Consider the following 16,170-nt stretch of genomic DNA (forward strand, 5'->3'; position numbering starts at 1 on the left):
CTGAAATGCACTTATGTACATGTATTTAAGAATACTTTCCTACACTAAACTCTACATAAATAAGTATGCAAAAAGTATAAAATTGCAAAAAAGTACCTCAAAACTGCACTTAAGTCCATGTCAACCACCAACAGATGTGTTATGATAAAAGCATTTGATTTCCTCGTAGCCATACTTTATCAGACTTTTAATTTGTAAACACAGTGCGGGCTGCCGGTGCTTTTGTGTGTCGTCATTGCCTCCAATCCTGTTTAGGCGGCTCTGATATCCTGGTCTGGATGCGTCACGAACGCGGGTGATGAGTCACTGTGTTGTTGAGGATCTGTGTGGTCCGAGGGCGATGCCTCAGACACCCACAGTGTGGTTCCCAGAGCCCTCTGCCAGTCAGCGTGGCCGTGCTCGTTGGCCGGCTGCTCTGCCAGGGAAGGCTAACGGGCCTGGAAGTGTTGAAGGGAAAGCCCGAGGGAGCCGGGGATATGAGCTGCAGTGGCCAAGTGGTAAGTTCTCACCTGCTACTAAGTGAGAATTAGCGCCGTGGTCGTTTTCCTTTCACACTGTGAGTCACGTAACCTCAGTCCCACAAAGCCTGCTGTTACCTTACCGTACGTTTTTGATGCTTCCGCACAAATACGACTGAAAGTTTCTCTTGTTTGAGAAAGAGGCCTCACTTCCCCGGTGGTAGTCCACACAGTAGCAGCGGAGCTTTGGTTGCTCTTTGTGTTAGTTGTGCTCTTTTCTATTTCTTTCCCAGGTATTTCTCCAAGTCATCGGCGTGATCGCGGTAGCTGCTGTCATCATCCCCTGGATCCTTATTCCCCTCGTTCCCCTTGTTGCCGTCTTCCTGTTTCTGCGATGCTACTTCCTGCAGACCTCCAGAGACATCAAGCGCCTCGAGTCTACCAGTAATTTTTTTTTTGGGGGGGGGGTGGTGGGTATGTCCATTTGTGGTAAGAGACAAAAGCGGACCACAGGAATGCTAATAGACCATTGAAGAAAGCCATGGTCATTAGCATAAAGGCTAAAGGTGGCGGTGGCCTATGGCTCGGCCACACGCAGTTTCCTCAAGAGACGGGAGTTCATGACATCACGTACAATGGGAAAAATGCCAAGTGGGCATGACTAGGCCATTGCACGCTTTAGTTCATCTATTTTATTCCCCAGGCTGAGAGCCCAAATGCACATTGGCCAACAGGTTCCATCATCTAAAAGAACAAAAGTTCTATTAAAAAGCCCAGAAGAAACATTTGGGTTTTTGTCTTTGGTTTTGTGAGCCTGACAAATGGACACAAAAGATCACTCAATTGCTGCCATTCTCTAAATCAAAAACTCTTTGGCACCAGGGGCATATTGAACGTTATGACGCAGTGCATACTTCACCAGTAGTTACCAAATCACAGTCTCTTTGTCTGCGCCTTCTGAAAGTCTATATAGAGACAGAAACCTCGAAACGTCCAATAGAATGTGACAAAGAAGTCACTTTACTGAAACATAGTAGCAGTTATAAAAGCAGGACACATAACAGCAATGTGCTCTGAAACCATCACATTTTTTAAAATAATGGTTAAAACTCTTCAAAACTGTCCTTGGCGTAGAATAAGCGATACGAAAAATGTCTAACTTAGTTTTCAGATGTGTGAAGATTGTTCCCATGCTTTCTCACAAGTGTGAATATATATTTCTTTTAGCTCGGAGTCCCGTATTCTCCCACCTTTCTTCCTCCCTCCAAGGCCTGAGCACCATCCGTGCCTTCAAGGTTCAGCAGAGGTTTCAGCAATTGTTCGATGAATATCAAGATCTTCACTCAGGTAAGAATGGAAAAGTTGAGGATATTAACTTTTTTCATCATAGCAATTCAAAGCCATTGAGACTAATGATGTTGTAATGATGTGTGTGTGTGTGTGTGTGTGTGTGTGTGTGTGTGTGTGTGTGTGTGTGTGTGTGTGTGTGTGTGTGTGTGTGTGTGTGTGTGTGTGTGTGTGTGTGTGTGTGTGTGTGTGTGTGTGTGTGTGTGTGTGTGTGTGTGTGTGTTAACAGAGGCCTGGTTCCTCTTCCTGACTACATCTCGCTGGTTCGCTGTGCGTCTTGATGGAATTTGCTCAATTTTTGTCAGCATCACCGCTTTTGGCTGCCTCTACCTCCGGGATGGTACCGTAAAACATAAACCATGTGACACATTATTGACACGTGAGAATTTATCAATGAACTTGTAGGGACTGTAGGGTTCACTTTTTTTTTTTGTCTGATTACAGGACTGGAACCGGGTGCGGTGGGTCTGGCTTTATCTTACGCAGTGACTCTTACAGGCATGTTCCAGTGGGGCGTCAGACAGAGTGCAGAGATCGAGAACATGGTGAGAACATTTACATTTCAACCGTTTAGATTTCTATGAAAGGGCTTTTTAGTTATCCAAAAATTAATATAATAATGGCTGATGAGATCATTTTTTAACAAAGGGATGACACAGGACTATCAGTTTATCAAGTATTTGAGCACTGAATAAAAACAGCAACAAACTAATAAACGGGTGGATTTTTCAACTTATGTCGGCCTATTTTGTCCACCCCTCTTTTTTTTGTAAGATGTGATTTATTGTTTGTTGTTTTTATAACTTCACATTGTCTGATGCTTAAAAACTCACATTCTCTATTGTTTTAAGTGCTGTATGAATCATAAATCTGTCTTTTTTCTCCGTGTCCTTGTACATGTGCTGTGAAAACCACATCGCCTTATCTTTTCCTGTAGATGACATCAGTGGAGAGGGTGGTTGAGTATGCGGAGCTGGAGAAAGAAGCACCCTGGGAGACAGACAAACAGCCTCCGCATGATTGGCCCGAGGCGGGGTCCATCACCTTTGACAGAGTCAACTTCTCCTACGGTTCCAGCGAGCGTTTGGTCCTGAAGAACCTGACTGTCGTCATCGCATCTCGAGAAAAGGTCCTTGTCTTCATTCCCACCTGTGCTGGTGTGCACAGTCGCGTGACGTAGCTTGATATGCAGCTAGTGTAGAAGGCGTGATGTGAGTCTTTTTTTTTTTTTTATGTGGCATTATTTTCAAATCAATTATTAAAGGGGACACCATATTGTTGCTGCTGAATCTTCGGGACTATACCATTTGTAATTCATGGAATACATATCATGTAATTAAGACTGTTCAAGTGGATCCATTTGTTCCCAATTTGCATTTTGAGCTACCTGACGGTGACAACTGTTTATTCACTATGAGAGAGGAGAGGCCGGGGGGAGGGGGGGTAGAGAGAGAGAGAGAGAGGGAGGGAGAGAGAGAGAGAGAGAGGGAGGGAGAGAGAGAGAGAGAGAGAGAGAGAGAGAGAGAGAGAGAGAGAGAGAGAGAGAGAGAGAGAGAGAGAGAGAGAGAGAGAGAGAGAGAGAGAGAGAGAGAGAGAGAGAGAGGGAGAGAGAGAGAGATGGTTGAGGATGATTGAAATTGTGTTTAATGCAGGGGGTGTACTTTGCATGGCTATGGTTGGCCAGGGCGGCTGATTTCACAATGGATGGGTTGATAAGTGTAGAGGCCCTGGCTCTGACAGCCCATGGGAGGGATCTCTGTCACATGCCATGGGGGTGAAAGGCTTTGTGCATCCTGACAGTTCCCCTGACACCCTTTTCACAAGGAAGCCAACATCTACAGTACAAGATCCATTCACTCTGGCCCCTCAGTCACTCACTGTACATAATCGTATAAAAACACAACTCACTCTTGACCTCCCATTGTCATTGTCGCTGCCAGGAGGATCATATGATCGGCTGCGTGTACGGAGGGCACGGCCTCTCTCTCTCTCTGTTCTGCACAATATTTTGGGCACACGGTTATGGCTGCATGATCAAGGACTTCTCATGGTTCTGGTGAATCACACTTCCTCAAAACACCTTTTTTATTGCCTGCTATATACGCCCAGGGGCCGGTAGGGCCCGCATATATAGCAGCTGTGTTATCACTGGCAGCCACTAGTGATAACACAGCCCAGTGCATCTGCGACCCCTGGTTGCTACACAGTGGCAGACTAGCACACTTCTTGAACAGTGTGTTTAGCTAAAAGCTAATGGAGCTGCTGAGTACATGCGCTTACTATTGCTTTATGAGACAGTTCTTTTGTGAAAAACCACCAAGTTGTTCAAATATCTTGCCAATCCAGAGGTAGTGACATTCATAGGTGCATACAAAGCCTCTGAATCCACAGCTCCTCTCCTACTAGCAGTTAATATGTATCCCTTCTTCCTTTTAGACATTGAACCAGTTCGTCCTTGTCCTTAAGCAAGTAGTTGCTATTGATATTGTGCATGCTCACTGACATGGTTTCCTGGGACGCGTGTTTCTTGAATTCACACCTGGTGCCTTTTTTTCCCACTTTGACAAGTCAAGATGTTTGACGTAAGCATGAGAAATGTCTTTATTAGAAGAGCAGTGATTAATGTATGAAGGACAAAGCTTATTGAAAAATATCATGAAATTAGTCTTTGCACGTCTTGTATTAACAAGACGAGGTGAAACCTAGTATATGGCAGGGCCGGTCAATGTGCTTAATTGCAGAATATACAGACACTACTGAATACATGCACTGAATACATGTAATATATAGACAGTGAACTCGTGCTTGTCGAGCACAGAGGTGACGTCAAATGACACTTTGAATGAAAACATTCAAAAGCCTTGCTGTATAATCTCGCTGTCTGTCGGCTCTTGACATGAAGTCACAAGGGCTTTGGGGAAAGTTTTCTTTTTCCTTGGTCTGTAATGATTCCTCCAAGGGCCAGGTAAAGGTATCCAGTGGTGCATTCCTGTGTCCCTCATGTGATAATTGCCTGTGTTCCTTGAGGGCCTTTTTAGTGGGAATGTTTCAGCGCACTGCACAGCGCTCTCTTTATTTTGTCAAATTTGATAGCTTTACTGTTTGCCTTTATCTGGGCTCACAGTAAAGTTAGTGTCCTTTCAGTACATACAGTGCTTTGCTTATAAAGGAATAGGCGCCACAATTGGACAAAACCCATCCTCTTCCATTTAGACTTCATTTAGATCCTGGATCGTTGAGATTGGACCATCCTACTTGAAGGGTAGAAAAAATAAAACGACATGTTGTCCATTGGCTAATGGCATTTGACAAGCCTGTGTGTTGGCAGGCGGCAGCGTGTCAGCAGCCCAGTTCAGTGGAATAAATGATGATTTGCCTTGTGATGACATCTTTGTCACAATTTCCATTTGGTCCTTTCATATGGTTCTTTGCCTCAGGGTTTGCTCAGACATCAGCCAAAAAAACGCTGTGAGCCGATTGATCCAGACTAGGTCCCATTTTAATCGCAGGATGACCCTGATTTTCCTTAAGACACACGGAGGATGAAGTTTAACTTTTCATCTCCTACGCCTGCCATTAACAGATAAACATTTGCATTTGTCCAATATATGATTTATGACCAAATACTTGCATGTTAACATGCTAAAAACATTGTACCTTCTACAAATCAGCTTGTTAGCATCATTGTTAGCATGCTGATGTTAGCATTTAGCTCAAAGCACTGCTTGTACAGCCTCAGAGCTGCTATAGCATAGCATTGCGTTAATGCAACGCAATAGGCTGCATGGTTTAGATTAGTCACAGACAGGATTGGAAAGTCGTTCGTATTTTGTCACAATGACGTCGAGGTAAACTGTTAGCGATACGGTGTTCACAGTACAAATGAATCCACCAGGAATGTGCGGTTGCAGGTTTGTGTTTGGCAGACAATATCTTGCTGGATGATGTCATCGTAGCAACCAAGTTCAGGCCTCATTCACAAGAATGAGAGGTCTGCATCTTCTGTATGAGCACTGCCTTCTACAGTACATTCACGAGCTGCCGTGAGACAAAAAAGATGAGTGGTTCAATTTATGACGCTTATAGAGCCTTGCTTAATGGCTTCAGTTGTTAACATAGAACTGGAACTGCACATTCCCAACCTACAGATGTTGGCATTTGCAACGCGTGCAAAAGTTGGACTATGAGATGAGCACATTTATAGAATATAGCACAATTTAAAATAGCTACCTTGAATTATGAACATGCCCCAAACAGATAGTAATGGCAACCAAGATAGGTTCTTCCAATGCCATTTGAATGCACTTAAATACAACCAAGATACAAGAATATGTTTAGTTTTGAAATGTGACTTAAAAAAATCAAAATCATGTGACTCCAGTCAAGAAGTGATGTTTTCCATCAATCTCTTTGTTTATCTCCAGATGATTCAAGTGGTTCCATTGTGCTTATATATCATATGAGATGACAGGATAAGTGTGATTAATAGCCTGATGGAGCATTCAGATATATCTGTCTTTTTTGTGTATTTGTGGACATTTTTTAAACAGATATAAGCATCGTTGTCATTTCTCCACTGCAGGTTGGCATCGTCGGACGCACCGGTGCCGGTAAAAGCTCCCTGATCTCTGCTTTGTTCCGGCTGGCCGAACCTGAGGGCCGAATCACGATTGATGGTTTCCTGACTTCTGAGATTGGTCTGCACACCCTGCGCCAGAAAATGTCCATCATCCCACAGGTGCCCTTTTCAAATTGCCATCGGTCTCAGCTGTTTTGTCTTGGCACTTGAAACTGTATAGTAATGGATAAATCTAATAAAAAAATTATAGATCATCATATATTACGTACAGCAGATATTTTAAGTTGCATTTATCTCTTTCTCCGTTTTCTAAAACTGCTGAACTTTTACTTTGATTTGTGCTTCTTTTGATTCTTCCTGATTGAGAATTGGAAGAAAAAAATGTCAGATGAACACTGGTAACAGACACCTTCATGCTTTGGCCCCCTTTTTTTTTTTTTTTACACGCCTGACTTTTTAAAAAGCGAAAACAAGTGAGGAAATTTACAGTCGTCTCTCAGGGGATTTCTGAAAGTGAGACAAACGGATGCCTTGAGACAGTTTAACTTTATTTCCGCTTGTTGAAACTGATACGGCATTAAGAAAATGCCAGCCCGCGGGTGAGTGTCAGCAGAGTGGAGGGAGGGGAGAAAGACTCCCACGGCCTGTACTGTGAAGAGAGCAGTTCCCCATCCCTGACAGAGGATTAGCCCTCTACCCCCCAAACATGGGAAAGCTGCTTAGAAGAAGTCTCCCCCATCCTCACAGTCAGAGTCCTCTTGTACACCGTCACTTAGCCCAAGTCCCAAACATTTCTAAGGTGCAGCCAAGATGCCCAAAAACAGTATCATTAATGCTTTTCAGTGGATTTGATAGGTTCCTGGCACCGCTGCTGCTTCAGATAAAGTTTGACTTCCTAGTTTGAGATGGATTCGATGTGTGTTTGATGTGATATTTTTTTTTTGTTTACTCTTCCCGTCTCTCCTGGGAGAGACTCGCACACGGCGGCAGGTTCACGAGTCAGAAACAGCATTGCCCATCTGTATCACACACCGACTGGGTGGTATTTGATATGAAGTCTTACCAGCAGAGTTCCTCTCTATCATGCTCTCAGTTTTACAAACTTATATAGACCAAATCTCTTGGATTTACACAAATCCATCTGAAACCCTTTTTTATTCTCCCGCGAGACGTCAGAGATAAAGTGATATTCAGTCAGCCTTTCACATAGGGGGAGAGAGAAAAAAAACCCTGATATAAATTGCTGGTTGCCTTACCTTTTCATATGGAATGTTTGAGTGCGATACGTCTACTTCTACGTCGCCAGTGAGGAGTTTCATTATTTACTACCGCAGATTTGATTATGATAAGCTTTTATTAGCATATGACATTAAAAAAAGGATCCATTTCACTTTCTATTGAATTCTCAGGAATGACTTAGTAAAAAAAAAGAAGATTTTTGTGGCAAACACAGAGCTTAGAATTGGTGGAGCACATAATCGGTCTATGGAAACCTGATGCTTGAAAGCAGTTTTTACCGAACCCGACATTGAATCCTCAATTAACGTGAGTCACAAAACTAGTTTGAATTGGGACTTCAGTTGGCTTTATGACAAGGTGCTATTTTGATGACGGAAGGGAAAAAGCTCATTGGAAGTAAAGAGGTGTAACAGGCGCCGGGTCGCAGGGATGAAAGTCTTGAAAATTGAGCAGTTGGTCCCGAGTCTTCTGACCTACATGTTTGTTGAGATGTGATTTTTTTGTATTTGAGGGATGCTGCATAAATCTATGTGCCTACCAGAGTTCATGCTTGATTTTTTTGTATTTATTGATAGTCGGTCACATTCACACTAGAAGTACTGTAACCCTTTACGCCGGACACTCAGCCTTTCAGACCCATTGTGTACTCTACTCCTGCTCCTGCTCTAATCTCCCAGTTGCCAGGTGAACAATCCCTATCTTGATTTGAGGTCAGATTCATATCTTGAGTAAACTGGAGTTATCACATTGCCTCGACTGCGATGAGGATAGAGTTGAAGTCTATCAGTTTTTGTTATGGCCAGTTGCTTGCTGCTCTGCGTCACTTCTATTGGCTGCGATGTGCTCTGCCACATCCCGTTTAAGCTTCGGATGGCCATTATAACCATTTAAGTGCCATAAAGTCAGTGTTAGGTTTCAGAGGAAAGCACAGCTGTATTTGTTCACTGTTCAAAAAATAAAAAAATAAAGCCATACAAAAAGCTTATCTCCAGCAGCTCTGCACCATGAAAGGCAAGTCAGTCTCCGTGTGAGGACCTGGGAGAGTCCTAGCAAGGGTTCAGTAAATCACTTCCACGTTGGATGAGGATTTATGAATAAATATCTGACCTGCCACGAGGAGACGCCGGCTTGCTCCTGTTTTTATCAGGTTTACCACAAACGGAGTGGCAGGTGATGTCTGCGGACTCGTGGCCTCGTTCCTCGGCTCTTTATTTACTCTCTTAAAGATGACGGCGTGGCTGCACCGCGATACAGGTGCGCACGCCGTTAAATGCGTATCTCGGACTTCCCGGCTGTCTCGGATCTGAGGCCGTCCTTTCACGAGGGTAGTCAACTGGTGCGATAACCCCTCGGGACAAATGCTCGCCCGTCGGACAGAGTAAAGCTGTTACTCTTGGCATTTTGAGATTATCGTTTCCAATACAACTTGCTGTAACGAAAAAAAAAAAATCATTGTATGGTAACAGTGACTGGATGGCACTTTTTCCTGCCATATTATGCATTCAGACAATGTCTCACAGTTATTATCCACCACAAGCGCTGGTTTTCCAAGTAAAAAGATCAACTTATTGAAGCATAGTTGGCCAGAGCGTTGAATAGAGCTCCCGAGTGGAGCAAGCCCTTTGTGAACATCTTCCCCTCAAACATTGCCTAGCGGCGCTCCATAAAGCTTGTCTTAACCCTTTCATACATCTTCCCCCTTGTCATTATCTTAACTGGCCACGGCCTTCTCTTTCTATATCCATCTATCCGCAGGACCCAGTTCTCTTCACGGGCACCATGAGGAAGAATCTGGACCCTTTCAGGCAGCACACAGATGAGGACCTGTGGAATGCACTCCAAGAGGTACTCCAGCGTGGCTCTGAATGATTCCCCCTCGCCGGCCCAGGGGGGGATCCCTCTGTCCCCCCGTACAATGCTGCCATTCAGCCTCCCTGCTCGCCACAAGTCATGGGGGGAAATCCCATTAGGGCCATGGGGCCCAGCTCAATGTGCGGCTTGTAACTGGGAACCATTGAAAGTGCTGGGGGAGATGTGTTTGGGCAGTCAGGCCAACCAGGATGAAGGCTCCCCCCACAGTGAAGGGCTTCAGCTCCTGGTCCTGCCTCTGAATGGGTTTGGTGGCCTGGATTAAAGCTAGAGGCTGGCCACAAGAGAGCACTGGCCAAGGTCATCAGTGGACCTGGCCCTCCATTGTGCCAGGCGGTTAATGGGTGTGTTTGGATAGCTCTTTAAAGACATCCCCACAGGAAGCCTTTATGAAGGGGTAATGAAGGGTTGGGGCTCTGCTCTCCCTCTCTGCAGGTGCAGATGAAGGCCGCGGTGGAGGACCTGCCCAATAAGCTGGAGACGGTGCTGACTGAGTCTGGCTCCAACTTCAGCCTGGGCCAGAGGCAGCTGGTGTGTCTGGCCAGGGCCATCCTCCGGAAGAACCGCATCCTCATCATTGATGAGGCCACGGCTAACGTGGACCCAAGGTCAGGGGACGCTCGAGTCGACAGGTTTAACATTTGACATGAGTATTTAAACGGACCTTTACATATTGAGCATGTTTAGTGTGAACTCGCGCTGCCCCAGATGTTTTCTTTGAGCTGGGTTTAATAAAAAATACCAAAATGATTCCTCTACTTCAAACATCTCTGTAAATAAATTATTAGCACATACTGTACGTGAAAAGATGCACAAATTTAACACTTATCAACTCTAACGGAGGATGTAAAAGGATTAGGTGTCTTAAATTGTGTGATTGGAGGATTGGAGCGGAGCAGATGCAGTCGGCTTATCGTTAGGCGACTCCACACCGGTGGATTGATCGGAGCAAATCTGCAGTTAACAGCCAATACATAATCAAAAACCCAGAAGTGACAGAAAACAAAATATGACATAGAAAGTAAAACCCCAAAAACTATAATAAAAGACAAGCCGAACCTATCTTTGTTAACATAATGAGCTCTGCTCTCCTTTGTTTTTTATGCCTACTACTGCACATACCTCGCTGCTGATGAGCCATTGTTCAGCGTTAAGTAAAACTCCCTGCCCAAGGGTCTATAGGAAGGCTTGTTTTGTGTGCTGAGGTGTTGTGTTCCCCGCTCCTTTAGAACCGACAGCCTCATCCAGAAGACTATCCGGGACAAGTTTCAAGAGTGTACCGTCCTCACCATCGCTCACAGGCTCAACACGATAATCGACTGTGACAGAATACTGGTAAGTGAGAGCACAGTCCACTTCCTTTGTGCCGCACTTCAGTTTGTATTTTTAAAAAGAGGCCAACATCCTCCTTTAATCAGTTAGATTACAAATAATCAGCTGGAAGTTAAGTGATATCCGTTCACAAACTTGTTCTATTTGATGATTTATAAAAAGAGCTCCCGAGGAGTACAGAATACATGATATAATGGGAAGTAGCCCGCAAAAAGCACCTCATATTACCTCCAACTTCTCTATGACAAAAACAGAGGAGAAACTTCTTCCTTTCTTCTGCACAATCTTCAGAGATTAAATCCAACTTGCTCTATATTGCAACAGCTGGGCTGATTTCTCCCTCACAGCGTTCCAGCTCATTGAGCCTACGAACGGCCCACTTGATCTTTGGCCCTTCCCCGCTACTGCCTGCAGAGGTGCCAATTAGTGCCATTTGTGGCAGCATTTGTTAAGCGTCTATGGAGGAACGGGGCCACGACTCGGTGGCTGCCTGCTCGCTGAGAGGGGCTCGCTGAGAAAAGCCAAAATATCGCACAGCGGGGACCGTTTCACACCTAGACTTGTGGTAAATGCCCGCAGATTGTCGCCCACTCCAGGAGGACTAAATCTGGGCCCGCCTGAAATCTTAAAACTGTGCCATATTTAGTCGCGGTGTGTTTTCCGAGATACAGCCTCCATCTCCCAGTACCCTCTATTATGACAGCAGAACTCCCTGAAACGGGGCTTTAGCGATAACACACTGCTCATTATTGCTCTAAGGGGATCCAGCTTGTTAAAATTTGTCTATGATATAATTGTAGTCTTTTTTTCCAAACTGCTTGAATTGGCACTATTCTTTGTGTGGTTTTGCGTGGCGTGTGATGACACAGAAATGATGGTCATTTTGGAGAGTGTCTTAAAGCTGTGATTGTTGGATTTGCCTGGAGACCACCCCTAATCCGCTGAAACGCCAGGATAAATACACGGATCAATCGCTGATCTTCAGTCTGTCAGAGTCAGCGTGCTGCAGGTCCACGCTGCTAACAGGCTGTCCGCGGGTCTGTCGGGTGCCTGCCGTTGTGTGAGTCACATCAAAATGCAGGGTTTTCCCGTGTGCAGGGAACTAGTGTTTCTCTCCATTCATCTGCCGTCTGCATGCATCACTCAGCAGGCGAAAAACAGCTGAAATGTCAGTTTCCCCTGTAGTAAAGTATACAGGCTGGTGACGCACCCATCACGCCCAGCATTGTGTGCTTGTGATTGCAGGTTCTGGACGCCGGCAGGATCCAGGAGTATGACGAGCCGTATGTGCTGCTCCAGAACCAGGAAGGGCTCTTTTGCCAGATGGTCCGACAGACAGGCCGAGTCGAGGCCGCCTCGCTGCTCCACGCAGCCAAACAGGTAAACCCCGCCCACCTTTTTGTCCCGGGGACGGTCGCTAAATAGAGTCCAGCCGTGGCGCGCTAATCCCAGACTCCATTGCTCACCTCCAAAATGATACAGCTAAAGCACGAGAAGATGTGCATTACCCTGACAATGCAAAGACACTTGATTACCATTTTAATTTAAAGTGCCTACTTGGAGCATGGCAACACCATAACATTAATTTCAAGAGGGAGAGGAAAAAAAATTGCCCCCTTTGTAGATTCCCATCCTCGGATTTTATCGAAGAAACTCGCCGTATAATCTTTTTTCCCCTCATAATGTAAATTTGAGATCATTTTAGCGATGATTCCAGAAAAGCAGCTTTCTTTGCGCTCTATCTATTTGGAAATATTGGTTTTAACTTCATCGCGATTTGGGATAAACTTTCTATGGGGATTACTGTAATAGAGAATGTCCATATTTTCTCCCTGTGAAATTCATTTGTGATGTATTTCCCCTTCAGACACTGAGCAGATAAGAGCCGGCTATTCATTGTTCAATTCCATTTTATGTGCATCTGTCTGGGACTACAGATACCGTATTGCAACTTCAAACAGGTCTTTGTGAAATAAGAAAAAAAAAGTGGGCATCATTTCATTTTCTCTCTGTCCCTCGCACAAATTTATCAGCGGAACTGTATCTTCCCAGCCAGAGGAGTGAAATGAGTAAAATACTGATTTCAAAGACTCAGCACACTGTGGTATTATTTGGTGTCGTCTTACCCGGCACACTGGCGGATTGGTAGCGACATTGTTCGAGCCCTTACGTTTTCCCTTTCTTTATTGTAGGGTGCTCTCCTCGGGATCAGATTACCGCAGCATCCATAACTGTCCAGCGCCACTTATTAAATAGTGAGATGGTCCGCATGTTGTGTGTCAAGTTTCTATAGTTGTCAGTCAAGGGGGTTTTAAATACATTCAATAATCTGATATCGACCTCTAGCTCCTTTTGTCCACGTTGAAAGAGAATCCCAGACTAGATCTCGCGTGTTTTCACCCGTTTACCTGTTTGCCTCCAACTTTCTCTTATTGATGCTAAGAAATCAAGCAGTTTAACACACAAAAAAAATCTAATAAAACAAACCATTTCAGTGATTATGTCCGAAAATGTTCCCTGTGAATTTCACAGGTTTCTAAATAAGCCACTTTTGCATGCTTCAGCGGGTGACAAATCCCGTCACCCGGCTCCGACCGGATCTGTCGTGAACATCACGCCTTTCCAGATCCTAGATCAGATTGGACTGCGTGCTTGCGTTCTGTGACACTGACTTCCCCCCCCCGATGCACTTCCAGGTTTACACGAACAAAAAGCGTGAGGCGGACGCCGTCTGTGCCAAGGACATCGGTGTCATCTTTGAGACGTCTCTTTGACGGCCCTCCCGCTCGCCATCACTGACCAAATCCTCTACCAGACGTTTTAATATTCCTTCCAGTATATTAAAATGTCTTTCGACTCCCAGCAGGGCCCAGTGTTGTGTGTACTGCATTAGATTGGCGTAGTCCTTTGGTGTGGAGTGGAAAAGAGGACGTATCCGAGGCAGGGTGTGCCTTTATTGACAGCATATTACTGCATGGCTGTTTATTGATTACACCCTGCTATGTTTATGTATGTGTGTCCTGGCCTCTTGGGTAGCTTCAATCCTGCACTGGTGCTCAAAAGACTGCAGATATTGGATGTTTATCCTGGTGCAATAAATTATAGGTGGTATAAATTATTCTTTTAAGGTAAACATTGTATGGGAAGACTTTTATGATATGGAAAAGGCTTGAAATAACAAAGAAAATGAGAGGAAACCGCCTTGTTTTCAGTCATTATTGTGCCTTAATCAGGCATTTTTTTTTGTAATTGCACTGTTTTCATGATGTAGTCTTCCAGCACTGTGATGATAGTGTTTTTAATGCCTACCTCAGCTCTTGACAGTGACGTTTTAAATGTAACTTGTCATGTATACCAGCAATGATGATGTCTAACAGCGAGAAACGTGGGACAGAAGTTTAATGCCTCCAATGTAATATCAACGTTCTCCTTTTACTCTTTTAATAACCGGGCTGTCGTTACTTTATGTGATTATTATGTTGGATTTTGTGAAAGGAAACGTTGCACTTTGTAGTTGTTTAGCCGTAAATAAGATCATTTGTAGAACAAAAACATGCTATAATAAAACAGTATTGCTTGAAGATTTTGGTCCTGTGTTCATTTGAAACATCGCCTCACATCACATTGACTCACTAGCCATTTCCTGCTGCTGTTGCTCGTCCTACATTCAGGCTGGTGTGTTTTCTGCAGGTCAGTGGTTACAACAGCTCTTGACCAACGTGCTACAAATTGGTAAGTGGTGAAGGAGAACAACCCGGTGATTATGTTGTTGAGTCAAGTGGGTTTTTTAAAAAATTCAGTTTCATGGCGGCAAAGCGGTGTGGCCCAATACTCTATTATTTCTCTTTAACCATGCTGTTGGTGCAATGTGACGATTAACTGCCCAATTAAATTGCAATTCTGTCGTCAAAACCAATTAGAAACAAAGCTGTTTGATTGGACTGGATACGGAAAAGAGCAAAGCCGGTGATTACGCGTTTCGGAGACGGCTGTCGGTAAACACTTAGCCCCGCTATAAAAGGCTGCGTTTAAACAGGCCCAGATTTGGGTCGTGAACTGCGGGGACATCGGCTCCTTTAAAAAGCTGAGTGATTTACACAATTCATTAAAGCCAGTGAATCTTCAGCCAGCGTCACATTAAATGGTTACTTACTCTCAAATAGCCCCGCGGGAGTTGGATTGTTGGCTCGCGAATAGATTAAAGTTTACATTGAAAAGAGAAATTGAATTCAGAGGTAATCAATAGCATAATGGGCCAGTGAGAGGAGCCTGCTGCCTGAAATGAAATTACCATATTTTTAATCTTAATTTTCCAATCTGTTTATCTGACAGTGTGGATGTGCAATCCAAACAGATAATGAGAGAGTGGGATATTGACAGAGAGGTCCTCTGGAGTGCTTGTTTCAGTGATTAAACGCTGTGATCTGTGATTACTTTGTGTCGGGTGTCAGGCTGGCGGCCAGGGGCCCGGGGAGACACGCTCACATAGCAGCTGGAGCATCACGGGTCTCTGAGGTGCTAATGCACCTGACACAGCATTGACAGCATTCGAAACCCTATCAGGGACGGCGCCACACGGCAGCTGCCACAATAGCAATACTCGTGGCACTATCTACATCAGAGTCAGCACATATCCTCTCTGCTCTCCCCTCGATAACGGCACGACGCAAGAATGGCGACAACAAAGTTTGCACAATGAGCATTATTAACCGCATACCTTCCGACGCCGGGCCCCAATAATAGCGCCATTTTAAGACATATCTGAATAGGTGTGCGAATAGCAACGTCAACATAGTGCTGATACGGCTTTAATAAATAAATCTGCCTGTCCGCACAATGAAGTTTAATCCGAAAAGATATAAAAAAAAACACAAAATAAAGAGTCAGCACAATGCAGAGGCGGCGAATGAAATAATGCATTCAGCCCCATAAACACTTTTAAGAGAGCAGTGATACGTCGGTGCTGATTTCAGGATCCGATGCATGTCCCATTCAGTTAAAGAGGCTTTTATTGTCAGCGGAGGGAAGAATAATGTAACAAGTATGTACAACCGCGGAAAAGTGGTGTAAATTGTTGAAGGTTGTTTTGTTACGGGGGGACGACAAAATAGGTAGTCTCAAGGCCATTTTGGGTTGAGGAGACAATGTTTTTTTTCTCCACAAACTTTCTGTTGTGCAAGCATTTTCTTTTGTGGCAGGATACACTGCTGTTTGACAAATGGAAACAAATTGCACGGTGCAGGCGCCTGAATGGCAGGGAGTTGGGGAGTGTCAAACTGGGTGCTGAAAGACGATGAAGCGAGAGCCTCAGGTTTTTGTGGGCGACTCAGACCTGACTGATCCCGG

General features: G+C 44.5%; 1 protein-coding gene across 1 annotated transcript in view; it reads left to right on the top strand.

Annotated features, from left to right (window-relative positions):
• LOC311021550 (ATP-binding cassette sub-family C member 4-like) overlaps positions 1 to 14,375 on the top strand; it is a 32,883-nt gene extending 18,508 nt beyond the window's left edge. The window contains exons 21-31 of the mRNA XM_084022157.1: positions 752 to 902; positions 1,686 to 1,805; positions 2,035 to 2,145; positions 2,250 to 2,350; positions 2,743 to 2,934; positions 6,388 to 6,543; positions 9,379 to 9,468; positions 9,928 to 10,100; positions 10,722 to 10,827; positions 12,070 to 12,204; positions 13,521 to 14,375. Coding sequence (XP_083878283.1) covers positions 752 to 902; positions 1,686 to 1,805; positions 2,035 to 2,145; positions 2,250 to 2,350; positions 2,743 to 2,934; positions 6,388 to 6,543; positions 9,379 to 9,468; positions 9,928 to 10,100; positions 10,722 to 10,827; positions 12,070 to 12,204; positions 13,521 to 13,598 — 1,413 coding nt within the window. The 3' untranslated portion in view covers positions 13,599 to 14,375. The remainder of the gene's footprint in view (positions 1 to 751; positions 903 to 1,685; positions 1,806 to 2,034; positions 2,146 to 2,249; positions 2,351 to 2,742; positions 2,935 to 6,387; positions 6,544 to 9,378; positions 9,469 to 9,927; positions 10,101 to 10,721; positions 10,828 to 12,069; positions 12,205 to 13,520) is intronic.
• Positions 14,376 to 16,170: the final 1,795 nt, after the last annotated feature.

The sequence above is a fragment of the Eutrigla gurnardus genome, assembly GCF_963514095.1.
Source record: "Eutrigla gurnardus genome assembly, chromosome: 12".
Lineage (NCBI taxonomy): Eukaryota > Metazoa > Chordata > Actinopteri > Perciformes > Triglidae > Eutrigla > Eutrigla gurnardus.